The sequence below is a fragment of the Thamnophis sirtalis genome, unplaced genomic scaffold, assembly GCF_051295495.1.
Source record: "Thamnophis sirtalis isolate CommonGarterSnake01/CBP01778 unplaced genomic scaffold, rThaSir2_p1.2 scaffold_12, whole genome shotgun sequence".
Lineage (NCBI taxonomy): Eukaryota > Metazoa > Chordata > Lepidosauria > Squamata > Natricidae > Thamnophis > Thamnophis sirtalis.
Window position 1 is genome coordinate 61,256,150 of NW_028261392.1, and position 19,265 is coordinate 61,275,414.

The 19,265-nt window shown below is 43.1% G+C and overlaps 1 protein-coding gene across 1 annotated transcript; it reads left to right on the forward strand.

The window, feature by feature from the left end:
* The first annotated feature begins 11,311 nt into the window (after positions 1-11,311).
* Positions 11,312-12,948, forward strand: IER5 (immediate early response 5). The gene has a single exon (XM_014065117.2). It carries the CDS (start codon positions 11,539-11,541, stop codon positions 12,334-12,336), a length of 798 nt encoding a protein of 265 aa, XP_013920592.2. The 5' UTR covers positions 11,312-11,538; the 3' UTR covers positions 12,337-12,948.
* The last annotated feature ends 6,317 nt before the right edge of the window (positions 12,949-19,265 follow it).

Genomic DNA, 19,265 nt, shown 5'->3' on the forward strand with positions numbered 1-19,265 from the left:
TCATCAACTGGTCTGCAGCCACCCACTAAAAATCAAATGGAATCGAAAGTGACTACGTAAAACCCACCCCTTAAGTCAGCTTTGATTTGCCTTCCTCCTTGTGCCAAGGAGCTGTCTTCGGAATGAGCTGCTGGAGAGAGAAAGACTTTATTGTTTGTCAAATCTTTCCAGACCAACCAGATTAGCACACAAACACATCTTTCTTTTTTCAAATATACTTTTTTATTTTCCATTTTCATAACATACAATCACATGTATACTATTACATAGCCAGTATCCTATTGTATTAAGTAGTAATTACATCAGTTCCTCTTGTCATCAACGCCCAGAAAGATAAAAACCCATTATTAGCTCTTCTGCTCTCCATACACCTCTTTCTTCTACCTCTCTCCTACCTCCTTTCTTCCCTCCATCATCCTTTCCTACCCTACTTCCCCTTCCTGTCTCCTTCTCCTCTCTCTACATTCCACTCCTCCTTATCTTCCTCATCTTCCCTCCTTACCCTCTCTCCTATCCCTCTCTTTCCATCTTTTTTCTCTATTCTGTCTCCCACTCTTCCTCTCATTGGTGTATTTCCGCTTCTGAGCAAACTCCAATCTATGTTGATGGTATTTATGCTTCCATATCAATATACTTAACATATCTTAGTTTTAAAGAAAAAATAAGAGAAGACAGTATACATGTACAATCATATTACTTTAAAATCTAACACCCCTTGTCAAGCCTAATATACATCCCTCCCTCCCACTCTCCCCCCCAACCCCCTCCCCCCAGCCTTCCCTCCCCCGACTTCCCAGAACCCATACACGGTATAACTCTTTAACAAAACCAGTCTAAAATATATTGGAAAAAAGAATAGAAAATTGATAACATCTTTACATTGAACTTAGCTCCTCCTTGCTAGGCTAGCTTTAAACAATTTATATCATTCCTGATCTTAATCATAAGCTAAGAGCCGAGGTGGCGCAGTGGTTAAATGCAGTACTGCAGGCTACTTCAGCTGACTGCAGTTCTGCAGTTTGGCTGTTCAAATCTCACCGGCTCAAAGGTTGACTCAGCCTTCCATCCTTCCGAGGTGGGTAAAATGAGGACCCGGATTGTTGTTGGGGGCAATATGCTGACTCTGTAAACCACTTAGAGAGGGCTGAAAGCCCTATGAAGCGGTATATAAGTCTAAGTGCTATTGCTATTGCTATCTGGAATTTCTTAGTCCCATATTTATTTTGTATATAATCAATCCATTTTTTCCAGTCTCGTTTATATCTCTCGTTTGAGTGGTGCTTAAGATATGCAGATATGCACATCTTTTCTTACAGCCTGTTCCACTCCCCATGTCACGTCCCTCCGTAACTCCACCTGAGCAAGGGTTGTGGGTGAGAGCCATTTTTATGGCAAAATACAGAAATCCAGAGAACGCCCAAGAAAAGACTCTTCTCCAACATTCCCCCGTGGCTCTGTGTGCGCTAAGCCATCTTAACTAAGGTGACCAGACGTCCCGATTATGGCGGGACGGTCATGCTTTATAACAATTTGTCCCGTTTCCCACTGCGTTTTAAAAAAGTCTCGATTTTCTGGCTTCATGTTGAAAGCCCAGTGGATTTGCTTAAGAAATCCTAACTGGGGCAAGACAAAAGAATATATTGTGCATAGAATTTTTAAAAGTAGTTTTACTTCAATTTATTCTGTGTGGAATAGTTTGAAATGTTTTACTTCAATTTATTCTGTGTGGATTCTTTTTTTTTTAATGGTCTTAGACTATTTAAAAAAAAAGATTCTATCCAAAATACAAAATACCAGCTGCAGTTATTCACTTAAGAACTGTGGCAAGAAAGGTGGTATAGCGACCAAAGTTACCATGGCATTGAAAAAAGGTGACTGATGACCATTTTTCACACTTAGCGACCATTTCCACACTTAGCGACCGTTGCAGCATCCCCATGGTCACGTGATCAAAATTTTGATGTTTGGCAACAGTTACAATTTATATTTGTAAATTGTAGTTATGTTGAAATTAAAAAAAAATTGCAATACTATTTTTGCGTTGTATGAAAATTTTTGTTGCTCCGTATAAAATTTTTAATCAAGTCCCCCCACCCACCACCCCCGGTCCAAGGTGTCCCTCTTTACCAATCTGAAAATCTGGTCACCTTAATCTTAACCAATCATGGTACAGAGACAAAAACAGTTTGCAACCAATCGTAGCCGCTGTGTAAGAGCAACAGTGGCACATGTGTGCCTGCAGTCACAACCCTTTCATGCACAGCGCACCCTGGAAATCAAAGCAGGTTGTTGCTCTCATGCAGGGGCAAGAAAGCCGGAAGGCGGTGCAGCCACCGAATGTTGGCCTCACAAGCAGCCATGTGACCGGCTGCCTCTGTTTGAAATTTACTAAAGAATTACATCAGTCTGGGAAGGGAGGAGGAGGAGGGAGGAGGAGGATGAAACGGGAGAGGAGAGGGACCTAGAACAAAAACATTTGTCTTCTTAAAAGGGTAATGTCGTTGCCTGTTTCCTGCAATATTTATCTTCTCTTTTTACTGCTTTCTCCAACCTTAGCTGTTCAGAGCACTTAAGGTCTGTCAGATATTCAGCATACTTCCTTCCCGAGGGGATTTCAGTTTTAACGCATCTGAAAGGTGCCGCATTGGCATACGGCACAATCCTCACAAGCCCATTGTCTCTTAGTCTTAGAAAACAAGGCTGATCGTTAGAACGAAGGGATGGACAAGAAACAGAAACTTACATATGTGGGGACTGTGGGAATTACCTGGATGTAACTCCTTAAAGCAGCCGAGCCTTTCCACAGGGTTTTATTGCTTAAACTTTGCTTATACTTTTTATGATGTCATAGACTGCATTTTGCATTGTTTCCGACTTCTGGATTCCACTATTAATTTTTTTTTATTGTAAGGCATTCTTAGGCATATTTATTGAGAAGAATAGCAAAGCTGGAAGAGCATAGTAATTGGGCCTTTTTGTCTAACCCCTGGTGCCTGCTGGAATCCAAATTACAGTCTCCCCGACAGATGTTTTTCTATTCTCTATTTGAACATAACCAGTGAACTCACCTCTCTTTTCAATAATTGGACCCACAGTTCAGCTGTTCTTGTTGTTAATTAGAAGGGTTCCTAATATCCAACCAACATCCATCTTCTATAAGTTAAAGACCATTATTCTGAGTCCTGCACAATAGAATGAAAGAGAACAGATGTTGACCACCATCTGTATCAGGTTCTTTCAGGTACTTGGAAAGAGCTATCATAGGTCCTGCGAGAGCCATCTTTTCCTCAAAGCTAAAGTTAACAATTTAGCTCATTGTCTTCTTGCAAAAAAATTTCAGTCCCCTAATCATCTTCATTGTCCTTCTTTGCACCCGTGGCACGACAAAACCGCGCTCCACTAAAGCGCGCCCGATTAAACCGCGTCGCTGACGTCATCAACAGGGTGACAACAGCGAGCGTGGAGAAAGAAGGGCGCTTTAAATAGCGCTTTGAAAGCAAGCCGATTCAAGTTAAGGTAAGGGTTAGGTTTAGGGTTAGGTTTAGGGTTAGGTTTAGGGTTAGGTTAAGGGTTAGGGTTAGGTTTAGGGTTAGATTAAGGGTTAGGATTAGGTTTAGCTACGTAGGTCACGTAGCTACGCGGTTTCGTCGAGCCCGCTTTAGTCGAACGCGGTTTTGTGGTGGAACCCTTTGCACCTATTCAAATATGTCTGAATCTTTATTAGAATATGGATCTCCTTACTGGACACAACACTTGTGGTGCACTCTGACCCCTATAGAATTAAGTGAAATATTCCTTCCAATGATTTGAACTCTTTTAGTTATAGCGACACAGGCTTGAAATTGCATGTTCTTTTTGGCAGGTGTGTTACTGCTACAATATTCTGAGTGTGATCAACTACAGTTCCAAAATTCTTTTCCTCATATACTATTATTAAATCAGTTATACTCAGACGATATCTGAGCCTTTTATTTCCTTTACCCGAATGAAGAACATTTATATTTGTCTGTTATTTTCAGTTTATTTCTCTAAATCTGTCAATGTTACTTCAAATTATGCTTTTGCTTTCTATATTTGGTATCCTTCAGTTTCATTTCATCTGCTGATCTGGTAAGCATTGTCTACAGCTGAGTGGTGGGTTTCAATTTTTTTCCGAACCTACTCTGTGGGTGTGGCCTCCTTTGTGGGAGTGGCTTGCCGGCCATGTGACCTGGTGGGAGTGGCTTGCCGGCCATGTGTTTTCTTTCTTTCTCTCTCTCTCTCTCCTTCCTTTTGTCTCTCTGTCCCTTTTTCCTTTTTTTCTTTCATCTCTCTCTTACTTTTTCTTTTTTTTCTTTATTTATTTCTTCCTTTCTTTATCTCTTTCTCACTGTGTGTGAGTCTGTGTGTGTGTGTGTCAGTGGTGGGTTTCAAATTTTTTTGGAACCTCTTCTGTAGGTGTGGCCTGCTTTTCAGGTCCACTAGTGGAACCTCTTCTAACCGGTTTGGTAGATTTGACGAACCGGTTCTACCGAACTGGCGTGAACTGGTAGGAACCCACCTCTGCTACAGGTCTTCATTCCAAGTCACTGATTAAAATATTGAAGCATACTGGGCCCACAACCAAACCCTGTGGTATAACACACCCCTTTTATGGGTAGTCATTGAGTATGAATTTTCAGTCAGTTCTAAACTCATCTAGACATGCGAATCAACCTATTGGACTTAACCATTTTGCTAATCAGAGTATCTACATGTTTGCTAAACTCAACACATGTGATTTATATTAAAAATAAATTAAGACAAATAGCACTCATACTATTTATTTAGAAATATTAATTTGACAAAAATTGTTCTTTTCAAATCGACTATTTCTCATAAAAACTGCATCCCCACCCCACCCCGGATATTTACAGATCTACCTCTTGTAGAATCTTCCCCACTATGGACCAAATTTGAGTATTCTACACCTCCCAAGCCTTTCCTTCCCTCCCCAAGTTTTGAAGAAAGGAATACTTGCCATCTCCAGCCACAAGTTAGGCTATTTTACTCATTCTCCAGGATTTCTTTAGAATAATAGAGGTTAAGCAAAATATTAGGTCCAAAAACATCCCTCTTTTATTTTAGGATGCGATCTATCTGTCTAGTATTATTTCCTGATTATGTGTACATCAAATTCAAGCTGGGATCTTGTTCCTTCAACCAATTTTTAACATTTTCCCATTTACAATCGCTTCAAAGAAAACAGTGAACCAGTATAGGGGTGTTTCTGTCTTTTCAATGTTACCTGGTTTTTTTGCCATTTTTATTGAATTTGTTTGATTATTACTATGCTTTTTTAAATAGATACAGTACAGATAAAAACATAGCTTGAATCCATTCGATGTAATGCGGCACATTCTGTTATTACCTTTTCCCACTTATTTATCTGCTGTATTGACAAAGAAATTTCTATTCCATTTTCTTAGTGAATTGGTTTAGTTTTTTTATCAGTAGAAAATATCAGGAAGGGTTTTTTCCCATGCTTTCTTGAGTCTACGCCCTGTTTAATGCAAAGAATCTAGAATCTGGTTTGGGAAAAGAAGCATTGCGCCTTAAAATAAACATTTCTCATGGCTTGTGTTTTATTTTGGACTATTCAAAATGCAGACATCCGTACCAGCAACAGTTATGGAGAAATACAAGGGGCAGCCCTTGAAGAGCATTCGGAGACTTCAGCTTGTCCAGAATGCAGCCGCGCGAGCGATCGTGGGTGCACCTCGGTACACCCACGTTACACCTATCCTCCGCGAGCTGCACTGGCTGCCTGTTGGTCTTCGGATACGCTTCAAGGCGCTAGTTGTCACTTATAAAGCCCTTCATGGTATTGGACCTGGGTACTTGAGAGACCGCCTGCTGCCAATTACCTCCAATAGACCGATTAGATCCCACAGATTAGGCCTCCTCCGAATTCCATCCGCCGGCCAATGCCGACTGGTGACTACCCGGAAGAGGGCCTTCTCTGTGGCTGCTCCGACCCTCTGGAACGAACTCCCCATGGAGATTCGAACCCTCACCACCCTCCAGGCCTTCCGCAAAGCCCTTAAAACCTGGCTGTTCCGACAGGCCTGGGGCTAAAGAGCTTTTGCCCCCCTTCTCGAATGGTATGGTTGTTGTGTGTTTTTAAAATTTTGTATTGTTATGTTCGTCTTTTTATCCCCTTGTCTGTATCCCCCCTTCCCTGACTGAATTGTGAGCCGCCCTGAGTCCCCTTTGGGGAAAAGGGCGGCATATAAATGTAATAAATCTAAATCCAATCCAATCCAAATCCAAATAGTCCTGGCTAACTGAGCAAATTGCAATTCTCTACTGCCTTCTCCAATGTGGTATTGGTCAGCAAAACAAATACTAAAACCCCATTTAGAGTGTAATTCTAATGCTCACATATTTGGATTTAATTGCCACTGAACCTCTGGGTAAATACATATAGTTTTTTTGCAATGAATTATCTGGACAGCAAGCAGCTAGGCTGCACTTTGTAGATGGCATATGGAATATTTCATAAGAAAAAAATAGTTGTATGATTTCAGTGGAACACACCTCCAGATAAAAGCAGAAATTCTGCTTAAGATCACTTTTAAAAAAAAAATAGATTAAGATCTGGATTTTGTGAGGGAGTTTGGGTCATTGATAAACTGTTCGCTTTATTACTGAAACAGGGAAACTTTTATCAATCTTGTTTTGAGTATGTGCGTATAATTTGGTCATTAAGTGCTTCCCTAGGCAATGTACAAAATTGATAATGAAATTCAGTTTTATCATATTGCCTTACAGTATATTGATGCTGCATTTTGCCCTAACTATGCTTTGCAGACCAAATATAAACACAACATCATACAGTATACACAATAATAATAGAGGCATGATATTATCACTGTCTAGGATCCTTGAGCTAAGCTATTCTTGTCCTGGTGATTCAGCTGAACCTAGTAAAGTGTTTTTTTTTATCATTATGGCACTTGGTTCTTTAGGGACAATAATCTCCAGACTCCACTTTTACTCCTTTAAAGAGGATTGCAATCAAGGAGAAGTTAAAGCTGATTTCTTGTCCTTGGAACTAATATCCTACAGTCCCCCACTCCCCTTACAACTGCATTCAGACACTATCTAGGAGTGCACAGCCTTTTCCTAAATGTAAAGGGTTAGGGGTACAAGGGTCTTGTAACTTGAAAGCTTTAAGACTTGCACGCTTCAATGCCAGAGTTCCTGAGCCAACATGACTGGAGGAGGAATTCTGGGAGTTGAAGTCCACAAGTCTTAAAGCTGTCAAGTTTGAACACCCCTGGGGTTTTTTTCCCCTAAAGGGTTAGGGGTGCAAGGGTCTTGTAACTTGACAGCTTTAAAGCTTGCATGCTTCAAATGCCAGAGTTTCCGAGCCAATATTTTGGTTGCTAAACAAGAGCATTGTTAAGTGAGTTTCACATTTTACAAGTTGGCCATGGCCACCCAGTCACATGGCTGGCAAGCCACTCCCACCTGGTCACATGGCTGGCAAGCCACTCCCACAAAGCAGGCCACACTTACAGAAGAGGTTCTAAAAAAAATTTGAAACCCACCACTGGGCGAAGACTATCTGTATTATCATCACAAAGTGATCCAGATCTGCTTTGAAGGCTCCATAGAAATCAGATTAGCATTAGGGAGAAAATGGTCAGCCAGGGGGGCTGTTGAAGTATCCAGCCCCACGGTAACTATGAATGTTGTGTATTTTAAATTGTTGTTTGTCTATTTATCCCCTTCCCCTTTTTATTTTAAGCCGCCCGGAGTCCTTCGGGAGTGGGCGGCATACAAGACCAATAAACTATAAACTAAACTATAATTCTCTGCTACTTAGCTTCCAGTAAGTGAGACAAGCATTCTAGAACAACTTCTCCCACCCCCAAGCTTAAGTGAGACAATCCAAAAAGGAACCAAGGAAAAATAACAGAAGCAATCAGGAATCTGTTGATTTTCAAATATTCTTGACCCTTTAGTAGGTATATTCAGAATGTATTGTTCAATATAACCAACTTTTATTATTCATATTTTGCTTGTCCAATTGTTACAATTGTTAAGAGCCGAGGTGGCGCAGTGGTTAAATGCAGCACTGCAGGCTACTTCAGCTGACTGCAGTTCTGCAGTTCGGCTGTTCAAATCCCACTAGGCTCCAGGTTGACTCAGCCTTCCATCCTTCCGAGGTGGGTAAAATGAGGACCCGGATTGTTGTTGGGGGCAATACGCTGACTCTGTAAACCGCTTAGAGAGGGCCGAAAGCCCTATGAAGCGGTATATAAGTCTAACTATTGCTATTGCTACAAATGAGGGGTCCTTGGTTTTCTCTGGGGTTCCTTTCTTGCAGACGTAACTAGGTAACAAAACTGCTCAAAGCTTTTTAATTGTTAAAATGTTTTTTATTTCCCATTTTTCATTTTCATACAGTCACATATGTACTGTGCATAGCCAGGGCCATACAACATTAAACAATAATCACAGCAGTTCCTCTTGTCAGCAATATCCCCAGAAATATAAATAAAATAAAACTCAAACTCAAATAGAAACCCAATATACCTCTTCCGCTCTCCATACACCTCTTTCTTCCACCCCCCTCCAACTTACTATCTTCCCTCCATCATTCCCCTCTACCCTACTTCCCCTCCGTGACCCGTTAAAACCGCGGTCCACTAAAGCGCGTACCTGACGTCATCAGCAGCGCGACGAAAAAAATTAAAAATAAATTAAATTAAAATAAAATTAAAGCAAGCCGATTCACATAAAGGTAAGGGTTAGGTTTAGGGTTACGTTAAGCGTTAGGGTTAGGTTAAGGGTTAGGTTAAGGGTTAGGTTTGGGGGGGGTTAGGGTAAGGTTTTCGCTTTAATTTTAAATTTACCGCTCACAGCGCGATGTTTTCGTCGCGCTGTGATGACGTCATGTACGCGCTTTCGGCGAGCGCGCTTTAGTCTACCGCGGTTTTGTGGTGGAACCCTTCCCCTCTACCCTACTTCCCCTCCCCCTCTACCACTCCTCTCTCCCAGTCCACTCCCTCCATTCCTTCTCACCCTCCCTCCCTCCCTCCCCCTCTTCCTTCTATCCCACTCCTCCTCTGCTGCTCAAAGCTTTTTGAATAGGTTCTAGAAGGATGCAAAACCGCTATTATGCCTCTGAATAATTTCTGTGGAAAGGGATTGTTATTCTTGTGTGCAGGGAGAGTAAAGGGTTAACTTGCCACTTCTCTATTCCCAAGGCGGCTTCTTGAGCGAAAACTTTGGAGGGACGAGCAAAGCCGTTTGACGGTTGAACGAGCAAGGAAAAGCAGCAGGGCTGCGTTCTCTAAAATAAAGGAATATATTCCGCTGGCTTCGTGGCAAAACTCTTGAGTAATCGTTCTGCAACTATTAAGTTTTGTCCTAAAGTCTCCGTCCATGGTAAACTTTATTGGTAAACAAACTCTGGATCACGTTCATTGTGTTTATGCCTAATTGGGGGGGGGGGGGAAACCCGTACAAATCAATGCGTGAAATCTTAATTAAATAAACTCTAGCGGGATTTACGAATGTTTTTGTCTCTGTCGCGAAGAGAAAGGTTGGAACCCGCTTGGTCCAGCTAAAAACCCCGGTTTCGGCACAATTCCCCACGGAAGCGAACCGCGAGGTCTCTCCGGAACCCACGAGGGTTTTTTAGCGTTGCTCTTTTAAAAGCAGGGAGACTCAGCGCTGCAACCTTCGTTCTTGCAACCTCCCCTTTCGCCACAATTCCCCACGGAAGCGAAGCGTAAAGTCTCTCCGGAACCCACGAGGGTTTTTTAGCGTTGCTCTTTTAAAAGCAGGCAGACCAACGCTGCAACCTTCATTCTTGCAAATTCCCTTTCGCCACAATCCCCCACTTAAGCGAAGCGTAAAGTCTCTCCGGAACCCACGAGGGTTTTTTAGCCGTTGCTCTTTTAAAAGCAGGGAGACCCAGCGCTGCAACCTTCATTCTTGCAAATTCCCTTTCGCCACAATCCCCCACGGAAGCGAAGCGTAAAGTCTCTCCGGAACCCACGAGGGTTTTTTAGCGTTGCTCTTTTAAAAGCAGGCAGACCAACGCTGCAACCTTCATTCTTGCAAATTCCCTTTCGCCACAATCCCCCACGGAAGCGAAGCGTAAAGTCTCTCCGGAACCCACGAGGGTTTTTAGCGTTGCTCTTTTAAAAGCAGGGAGACCCAGCGCTGCAACCTTCATTCTTGCAACCTCCCCTTTCGCCACAATTCCCCACGGAAGCCCACGAGGGTTTTTTAGCCGTTGCTCTTTTAAAAGCAGGCAGACTCAGCGCTGCAACCTTCATTCTTGCAACCTTCCCTTTCGCCACAATTCCCCACGGAAGCGAAGCGTAAAGTCTCTCCAGAACCCACGAGGGTTTTTTAGCGTTGCTCTTTTAAAACCAGCCAGGCCAGCTCTGCAACCTTCATTCTTGCAACCTTCCCTTTCGCCACAATTCCCCACGGAAGCGAAGCGTAAAGTCTCTCCGGAACCCACGAGGGTTTTTTAGCCGTTGCTCTTTTAAAAGCAGGCAGACTCAGCGCTGCAACCTTCGTTCTTGCAACCTTAATTCTTGCAACCTCCCCTTTCGCCACAATCCCCCACGGAGGCGAACCGCGACGTCTTCTCCGGAACCCACGAGGTTTTTTTTTTAGCGTTGCTCTTTTAAAAGCAGCCAGACTCAGCGCTGCAACCTTAATTCTTGCAACCTTCCCTTTCGCCACAATCCCCCACGGAAGCGAATCGCGACGTCTCTCGGGAACCCACGAGGGTTTTTTAGCGTCGCTCTTTTAAAAGCAGCCAGGCCAGCGCTGCAACCTTAATTCTTGCAACCTTAATTCTTGCAACCTTCCCTTTCGCCACAATTCCCCACGGAAGCGAAGCGTAAAGTCTCTCCGGAACCCACGAGGGTTTTTTAGCCGTTGCTCTTTTAAAAGCAGGCAGACTCAGCGCTGCAACCTTCGTTCTTGCAACCTTAATTCTTGCAAATTCCCCTTTCGCCACAATCCCCCACGGAAGCGAACCGCGACGTCTTCTCCGGAACCCACGAGGGTTTTTTTTTTTTAGCGTTGCTCTTTTAAAAGCAGGCAGACTCAGCGCTGCAACCTTCATTCTTGCAACCTCCCCTCATTGGCCGAAGGTCGGGGAATGGGCGCGCGCGCAGCAAAAAAAAAAGGAGGCGCGCGCCGGAGGCTGGCCTGGGGTTGGCGGAAAGACGGTTCAAGCGCGGCGGGTACGGCCGGGGAGGAGGGGGGGGGGTTCGGATTGGTCGGAACGCAAAGAGGGGGCGATATAAAAAGCGCGCGTCCCGAACAGGCTTTTGCATTCGGCGGTGGAATGAATGCAAGGCGGGTGGATTCCGCGCCGCGATTCGTTTCCAGCTCGTTTTCAAAGCAAGGAAGAGCTCCGAGTTTCGCGCGTGTGCACGAGCGCAGCCTCTTTTTTTTTAAGGGAAAGGCTTCCTTTGTGTCTCTCTCTCCGTTGGGTGGCCGCCAGCCGGTGAAGTTGCCTGCAGAAGGGGCGGCATGGAGTGCAAGCTGGAAGCTCACCGGATCGTCAGCATCTCGCTGGGCAAGATGTACAGCGCGCGAGGCCAACGCGGCGGCGTGAAATTGCACAAAAACCTCCTCGTGTCGCTTGTCCTGCGCAGCGCCCGGCAAGTCTACTTGAGCGAACTCGATTGCTACCCTTCGCCTCCTCTGGCGGCTGCTGTTGCTGCTCCCCCGTCGGCAGCCGCTGCGCCGAATCCTCTCCGAGAAGGCGGGGAGGAAGGAGGGCGCCCGCCGCTGCCCTTCTTCTCTCCTCCTCCTCCTCGCGCCTTTTTGCCGCCGGCCCGGGCGATGTTGCCCTGTGATCCCCGGACTTCTCCTTGGTGCCGGAAGCTTCCGTCGTCCGACTGGGAAGTTCAGCGGTTGCCACGCTGCTGCGGCTCCTGCTGCGGCTCCTCTTTCGCGAGCGAAGCTGGCAAACGGCCGGCCGAGGCGGCTCCTGCCCTAGACTGCTCCAGAAAGCGGAACGCTGCTCTGCATCCCGAGGAAACGTCTCCCGGGACCTCCTCTCCGCTGAAAAAGAGCCGCAGGGAGGAGGAGGACGACGGCATGGAGACGGGCAACGTGGCCAGCCTCATCAGCATCTTTGGCTCCAGTTTCTCGGGACTCCTCAGCAAAAAGTCCTGCGGGGGCAACAATCCGCGGAGAAGGCGGCAAGAGAAGGAGGAGGAGGAGGAGGCAGGAGGGGCTGAGGCAGAGCCCGGGCAAATCTGTTGCGACGAATCGGTGCTGCGAAACCTCAACCCTTGGAGTACGGCGATTGTGGCTTTCTGAACTTCTTCCTTCCTTCCCCAAACTGATCCCGGGGGTCACAATAACGGGACAGCTTTGATTCAGACGCTGGAAGGGAGTAGGCGTCTGGAGCTCTGTCCGATAGGAACGGGGACAGGTCAACCTGTTTGTGGTGATGGGACTCGGTCAGAGGAATCCCCAGCTGCCCTTAGCACTTCTTTTCTGGATGCCCTTGGTGGCTCGTGTCTCATTCTGCATGAAAAGTATTTCAGCTTCTTTCCACCTGTTCAGAAATCCCCCTTTCCAAACCCCTTTTCTCTCCACCTCCAAACTTTTGGGAAGGTTAGAGTAGACCTCTTGTTATCCTACCATGCCGAGCATGTTCTGTGAGTTGCAAAAGTCTTCATTTGGGATCCAAGAGGGGAGAGAGTTCTCACCCTGCTATAAGGCTGTGTGGATGAGGGGTGCTGCTGAGGTGGGTTAACAAATCTGTGGTTTTGCAGTTCTCTGGGACTTTCTTCTGGTCTTTGTTATATAAAGGCCCTTGAAGGAAAAGTGGGTCTTAATGGATGTTTGTTCCCCTGGTTGTGTTTTGTATGGAAATGTAACTGCGTGTGTGACACGTATTAAAATATTTTGACATTGTTAACATGACACACGTGTTTCTGTAATTTCTGGGATGGGGAGTTGGGTAAGGACTGGGAGCAGACGCATAGAACAATAGCAATAGCAGTTAGACTTATATACCGCTTCATAGGGCTTTCAGCCCTCTCTAAGCGGTTTACAGAGTCAGCATATCGCCCCCAACAACAATCTGGGTCCTCATTTTACCCACCTCAGAAGGATGGAAGGCTGAGTCAACCCTGAGCCGGTGAGATTTGAACAGCCGAACTACAGAACTGCAGTCAGCTGAAATAGCCTGCAGTGCTGCATTTAACCACTGCGCCACCTCGGCTCATTCGCCTATACCAAAGTGTAATGTGATAAATTTAATTGCCGATAAGCAACTTTGCAACTTTAATAAAAAATTGTATGCCGCCCGCTCCCTAGGGACTTCGTTACATGCAAGTAATCGCCTCATGTGATGGGATTTGAATGGAAGCTGTTTTGGATACCTCTGCCCACGAAGCAATTATTTATTATTATTTATTAGACTTATATACCGCTTCATAGGGCTTTCAGCCCTCTCTAAGCGGTTTACAGATTTTTTTTTAGCAAATTGAGTCAGCAACTTGCCCCCAACAGTCTGGGTCCTCATTTCACCCACCTCGGAAGGATGGAAGGCTGAGTCGACCTTGAGCCGGTGAGATTTGAACCGCTGAACTGCAGATCACAGTCAGCTGAAGTGGCCTGTAGTACTGCACCCTAACCACTGTGCCACCTCGGCTCTGTTTTGCAGTCCTGCAGCCTGAAAATATGTGGACTCTCAAGAGTTCCCCATCCACTGCTCAAAAGTCGCTTATGGGATTGCTGTTTTTAATCCGTGCCAGTTTCTCACTTATATCAAGAGAATGGCTACCCTTTCTTGGTCTGTGGCATAACAATAGCAGTAGACTTATATACCGCTTCATAGGCCTTTCAGGCCTCTCTAAGCGGTTTACAGAGAGTCAGCATATTGTCCCCAACAATCTGGGTCCTCATTTTACCCACCTAGGAAGGATGGAAGGCTGAGTCAACCCTGAGCCGGTGAGATTTGAACCGCTGACCTGCTGATCTAGCAGTAGCCTGCAGTGCTGCATTTAGCCACTGCGCCACCTTGGCTCTATAACATATGGATGAAGGTCAGGTCGGTACCATGGACAGTTTTACTCAAAGGAAACCTTCAGTATTCTCCCACTTAGGATACCCGTAGGAAACCTGTCTGAGAGTTGCAAACTTAGAACAGCTCTTTTTGGCTAATGAAGAAGCGTTGTCTTGTTTGTAAGCTGAAAGGGTTGAATACTGTTCATACCAATCTTCCTCTCTGCTTGATGGATTTGAAGCTTGTAAAACTACCTCCTAAGCTTCCCCAGTGACATAAATCCCAAAGAAAATCTATTCTCACCATTAGAAAAAAATTTACTCCTGTAATGAGTGCTTGTTTTGAGTAGGTTTGCTTTACAGAAAAAAAAGAGAAAAACTGACTAATTTGGAACTAAGGAACGTTTCATTTTTACGAAAACCGAGATGGCGCGGTGGTTAGGGTGCAGTACTGCAGGCCACTTCAGCTGACTGTTATCTGCAGTTCGGCGGTTCTAATCTCACCGGCTCAAGGATGACTCAGCCTTCCATCCTTCCGAGGTGAGTGAAATGAGGACCCAGACTGTGGGGGGGCGATATGCTGACTCTCTGTAAAACTGCTTAGAGAGGGCTGAAAGCCCTATGAAGCGGTATATAAGTCTAACTGGCTATTGCTATTTATTTAATATGTATTACAAAGAACTCTTAGAAAATTAAGAATGCTTTCTAGCATTTTTTTTCTTTTGAGCAGAAATATGAGGGAAATATTCTTTCATGTGAACCTGATGGCCTAGACCAGTGTTTCTCAACCTTGGCAACTTGAAGATGTCCGGACTTCAACTCCCAGGATTCCCCAGCCAGCGAATGCTGGCTGGGGAATCCTGGGAGTTGAAGTCTGGACATCTTCAAGTTGCCAAGGTTGAGAAACACTGGCCTAGACTAATAACAGTGTCTCATTGCCATAGCAACGTTGAAGTTACGTCAGATGTAGGTTATTCTTGGCTGTGTTTCCTTGACCCCTTCAGATCTAAGATCACAAAAAAAAAAGACAATTCAATAACTTTGCCTAAATAGTCCCCAAATGCACTTAGATTTCACAATAGTTGGGCACAGGGACTAGAGGGATGAGTCCAAGTGTGAACATTATTGACTTTTTGCTGAGACTGAAAAGTTGGTGATTTATGGATCTGTATAGAAACAAAGGATGGATTAAGGCAAGAAGAATGATTTCCTTTATGGGTGTAGTAAAGAGTTTTCAAATTCTTTTATACTTTTGATGAAGATCGGAAGTCACTTTATATACTTTTTCTTTGCTTGTTCTCTATTTGTCTGAACGTAGTTTGTATTTGTTTGTTTTTTTGTATTGTAAAAACTTTCAGTAAAAATTATGAGGAAAAAATGCAGACAGAAGAGACTAATAGGGTTTTAAATTAGCCATGGCCCACAAGACCCATTGATTTCAATATAATCTGTGCCATTGAAACTAACTCAGATTTGAGAGAGTAATAGCAATAGCAATAGCAGTTAGACTTATATACCGCTTCATAGGGCTTTCAGCCCTCTCTAAGCGGTTTACAGAGTCAGCATATTGCCCCCAACAATCTGGGTCCTCATTTTATCAGCATATTGCCCCCAACAATCCGGGTCCTCATTTTATCCACCTCGGAAGGATGGAAGGCTGAGTCAACCCTGAGCCGGTGAGATTTGAACAGCCGAACTGCAGAACTACATTCAGCTGAAGTAGCCTGCAGTGCTGCTTTTAACCACTGCGCCACCTCGGCTCCTGTAAGAATTTTGACTGACAGTCAAAGTAGGTTAACCCTGTATAATTTTGCTTTTCCCTCTTCCTAGCTCCTAATCTGAAGCTAGACACATTAATTACACAATAACATTTTAGCTTGACTATTTTCCTTCCCAAGCTTCCTTCCCCTTTCTGCATCTTTATGTGCCAAACCACCATTAAAGGTGCAATTAGATTGGGAAAAAAAATGAGTGGCAACCATTAGAACAAGAAATTTCAAGCCTTTGAATATTGAGTATGTGTAGCTGGCTGTTTTTGTTTGTAAAATATTTTTTATCTGTGTAGAACAAAACATTATATGTAAACTGCTATGTATCTTTAATTGGTGCCTTTGGTTTAGGTAGAAAAAGAAAGTGGTAGTGCATATTTTTCATTCTAGCAATCTATTGATGGAATATCTTAATGGAAAGGAGGAATAATTGAATAGAAGCAAAATTACAAATTGAGCTAGTGATTTGCTTACACTCTTCCCCGAACCGCAGGAAAGAAAAAAAAAGTTGGATGGTTGTTGCTTTGGTTAAATCACGAATGTCATGGAAACCACATGGGATCCCACATCATGTCCAGAAATGTTCTTATTCCACCATGCTAATGGATATATTGGCTGGGAATTGAGTTTGTAATCCAAAACATCTGGGCAGCACCTGTATGGGGAAAGCTGTACTAAGTTTGATATTGTGGAGGGTTACTTTTTAAAAAAAAACCTAATTAGGTAAATGCGAGATGTTTTAATGTGTCCATTTGCCATTTTACTAGCTTTGAAACAGGGTTGAATGAAAGGACACGAAGATAAGGGATATCTTTAGTCCTATGCTTGTTTTTGGAGGAGAAAAGAAAATAGTTTGTAGCACATTGGTTTGCTTCTAATGTGCTTTTGTGTTATTGTCTTGTTTAATAGTGATGCAGGAGAGGTTAGCTGGATTTCTTTTTTTTTTAATTGAAAATTTTTGAAAAAAAAACTTTTACAAATGTTTATCTCCCCCGTACCCTCCCCACCTCCCCCCCTTCCCAGAACCAATACAGGGTATAAATCTTTAACAAAGATATTCTAAAATAAACTTAAAAAAAAAGTTAATATCATCTTTCATTTGAGCTTTAACTCCTCTTTTGCTAGGCTAACTCTAAACAGATTATATCATTCCTTGTTTCTTCAGTCATAAACTATCTGGAATATCTTAGTCCCGTATTTATTTTGAGTATGGTCAATCCATCTTCTCCACTCCAGTTTATATCTCTCATTTGAGTGATCCTTGAGATATGCTGATATTTTAGCCATCTCTGCTAGGTTTGTTACTTTTAATGTCCTTTCTTGAATAGTAGGCAAGTCTTCCTTCTTCCAGTATTGCGCCACCAACAGTCTTGCTGCGGTTATTAAATGAAAAATCAGGTTAGTCTCTATAACTGTACAATCAGTAATTATACCTAACAAGAATAACTGAGGGGCAAACTTTATCCTTTTTTTAAAGAACATTTTGCATAATCCACCATATTTTTATCCAAAATGCTTTTACCTTTTTACAAGTCCACCATATATGATAGTATGCAGCATCGAGACAATCACATCTCCAGCATTTAGGTTGTAAATTCGGATACATACAGGCCAGTTGTTGTTTTTTAGGATCTAAATGCCATCTATAAAACGTCTTATAAAAGCTTTCTCTCAAATCCTGGGCTTGTGTAAATTTTACATTTCTTACCCAGATCTTTTCCAACATTATTGGCTCTTCAAAATTTTGTGCCCACTTTATCATGCAGTCTTTTAACTAATTCTGTTTCCTAATCCATTTCTATTAATGCATTATATAGTCTCTTTAGGCTAGCTGGATTTCTTAGGAATAGTCTTATTGACTAGTTAAAGATGTTGAGATCTGGAACGTCATGAAGGGTCCCATCTGTAGTAGAATATTAGTTAATCACCTCAATGAGAAGTGGGCTAAGCTGCTATATTAAGAATTCTCAGCCAGGTTTCTTATTCAACTGTGAATATGGAAAAAAAAGAAGCTTAACAATAATTATGGGAAAGGTGGGGTCTCTTCTGTGGAAATGACCCAAGGATACTGAGGAAGTAAAAGGCTCCACCCAATTACTAAGAGTAAATGTCATTCAACCAAAATAGGTTTAGCTGCTCTTGCTATAATTGGCTTTCTGATTTGAATGTGTGTGTGCTGTAATCTGGGGGCGTTAATTGTTAAAGCACTAAACAGCACTAATAATGCTAATATTAGTTTTTCCCCAAACTGCTTTCAGTTTTTTTTCTTTCATCTGCCTAACCCTAACCCTATGGCAAATAGCTACCTTAGCTGTCACTAAGGTTCATGATTCTGCTGGTTATTATAATACCATATGCTTGGAAAACACCAGGATCAGAGGTGGGTTCCTACCAGTTCGCACCTATTCAGTAGAACCATTTCGTCAAATCTACCGAACCAGTTAGAAGAGGTTCCACCAGTGGACCCGGAAAGCAGGCCACACCTACAGAAGAGCTTCCAAATTTTTTTGAAACCCACCACTGGTGGGTGTGTAATGTCCCGCAGTTATCTAAGCATTAATAATAATCTAGTAATATTTCCTTATGCATTTTAGGGACCTTTCCTTACATAATTGGTGTTTTCTTTCATACTTTTGGATTTCTAATTTCTGTTTCCGTTAGTTGGCAATTGCTAAAACCAATCCCACGTGAAAAAGTATTCAAAGCCTTCTTGATTTTAATTGTCAATTTATTTATTCCTGCACATTGTAATATTTATTCATTTACATATCTCTGTTTTTGCACTGTTGTGCAAACACAATTCCAGCAGCTAACATGTGTAAAATTAAATATATATTATACTCCCTTTCAAATAGCCAACAAAATATTTCTGGTTTTAATTCCATATCTTGCTTTATGATTGCTTCTAACCACTAACTTCTGAATAGCTACTTGGACCGACCTAAGTACTAATTCATAATTTCATATCCGGTCACATGGGCGGCAAGCCACTCCCACAAAGGAGGCCACACCCACAGAGTAGGTTCCAACAATTTTTGAAACCCACCACTGATTTGATTTGAACATTTCCCTCCAGCTGTGGAATAAAACATTTCTTTTTGTAAGACAGAGAAGGATTTCCTAACCTGCTATCTTCCAGTTAAATTGGACACCACCACCAAAATATCCCTGGTTATTATGGGTGGGAATGCTGTGACACACAGTTTTCATCTAAACCAGGGGTATCTAATCTTGGCAACTTTTAAGACTTGTAAACTTCTACTTCCGGAATTCTTCAGCCAGTATGGCTGGCTGGGGAATTCTGGGAGTTGAAGTCCACAGGTTTTTAAGTTCCCAAGGTCAGACACCCCTGATTTAAAGGTTACCGATTTGGATTAAGATCAAAGTTGGGTTGTTATGAATACAGTATAAGGGGAGCAGCAAAGGAATCTTTAATTACAATATGACCTAGAAACTACTTCC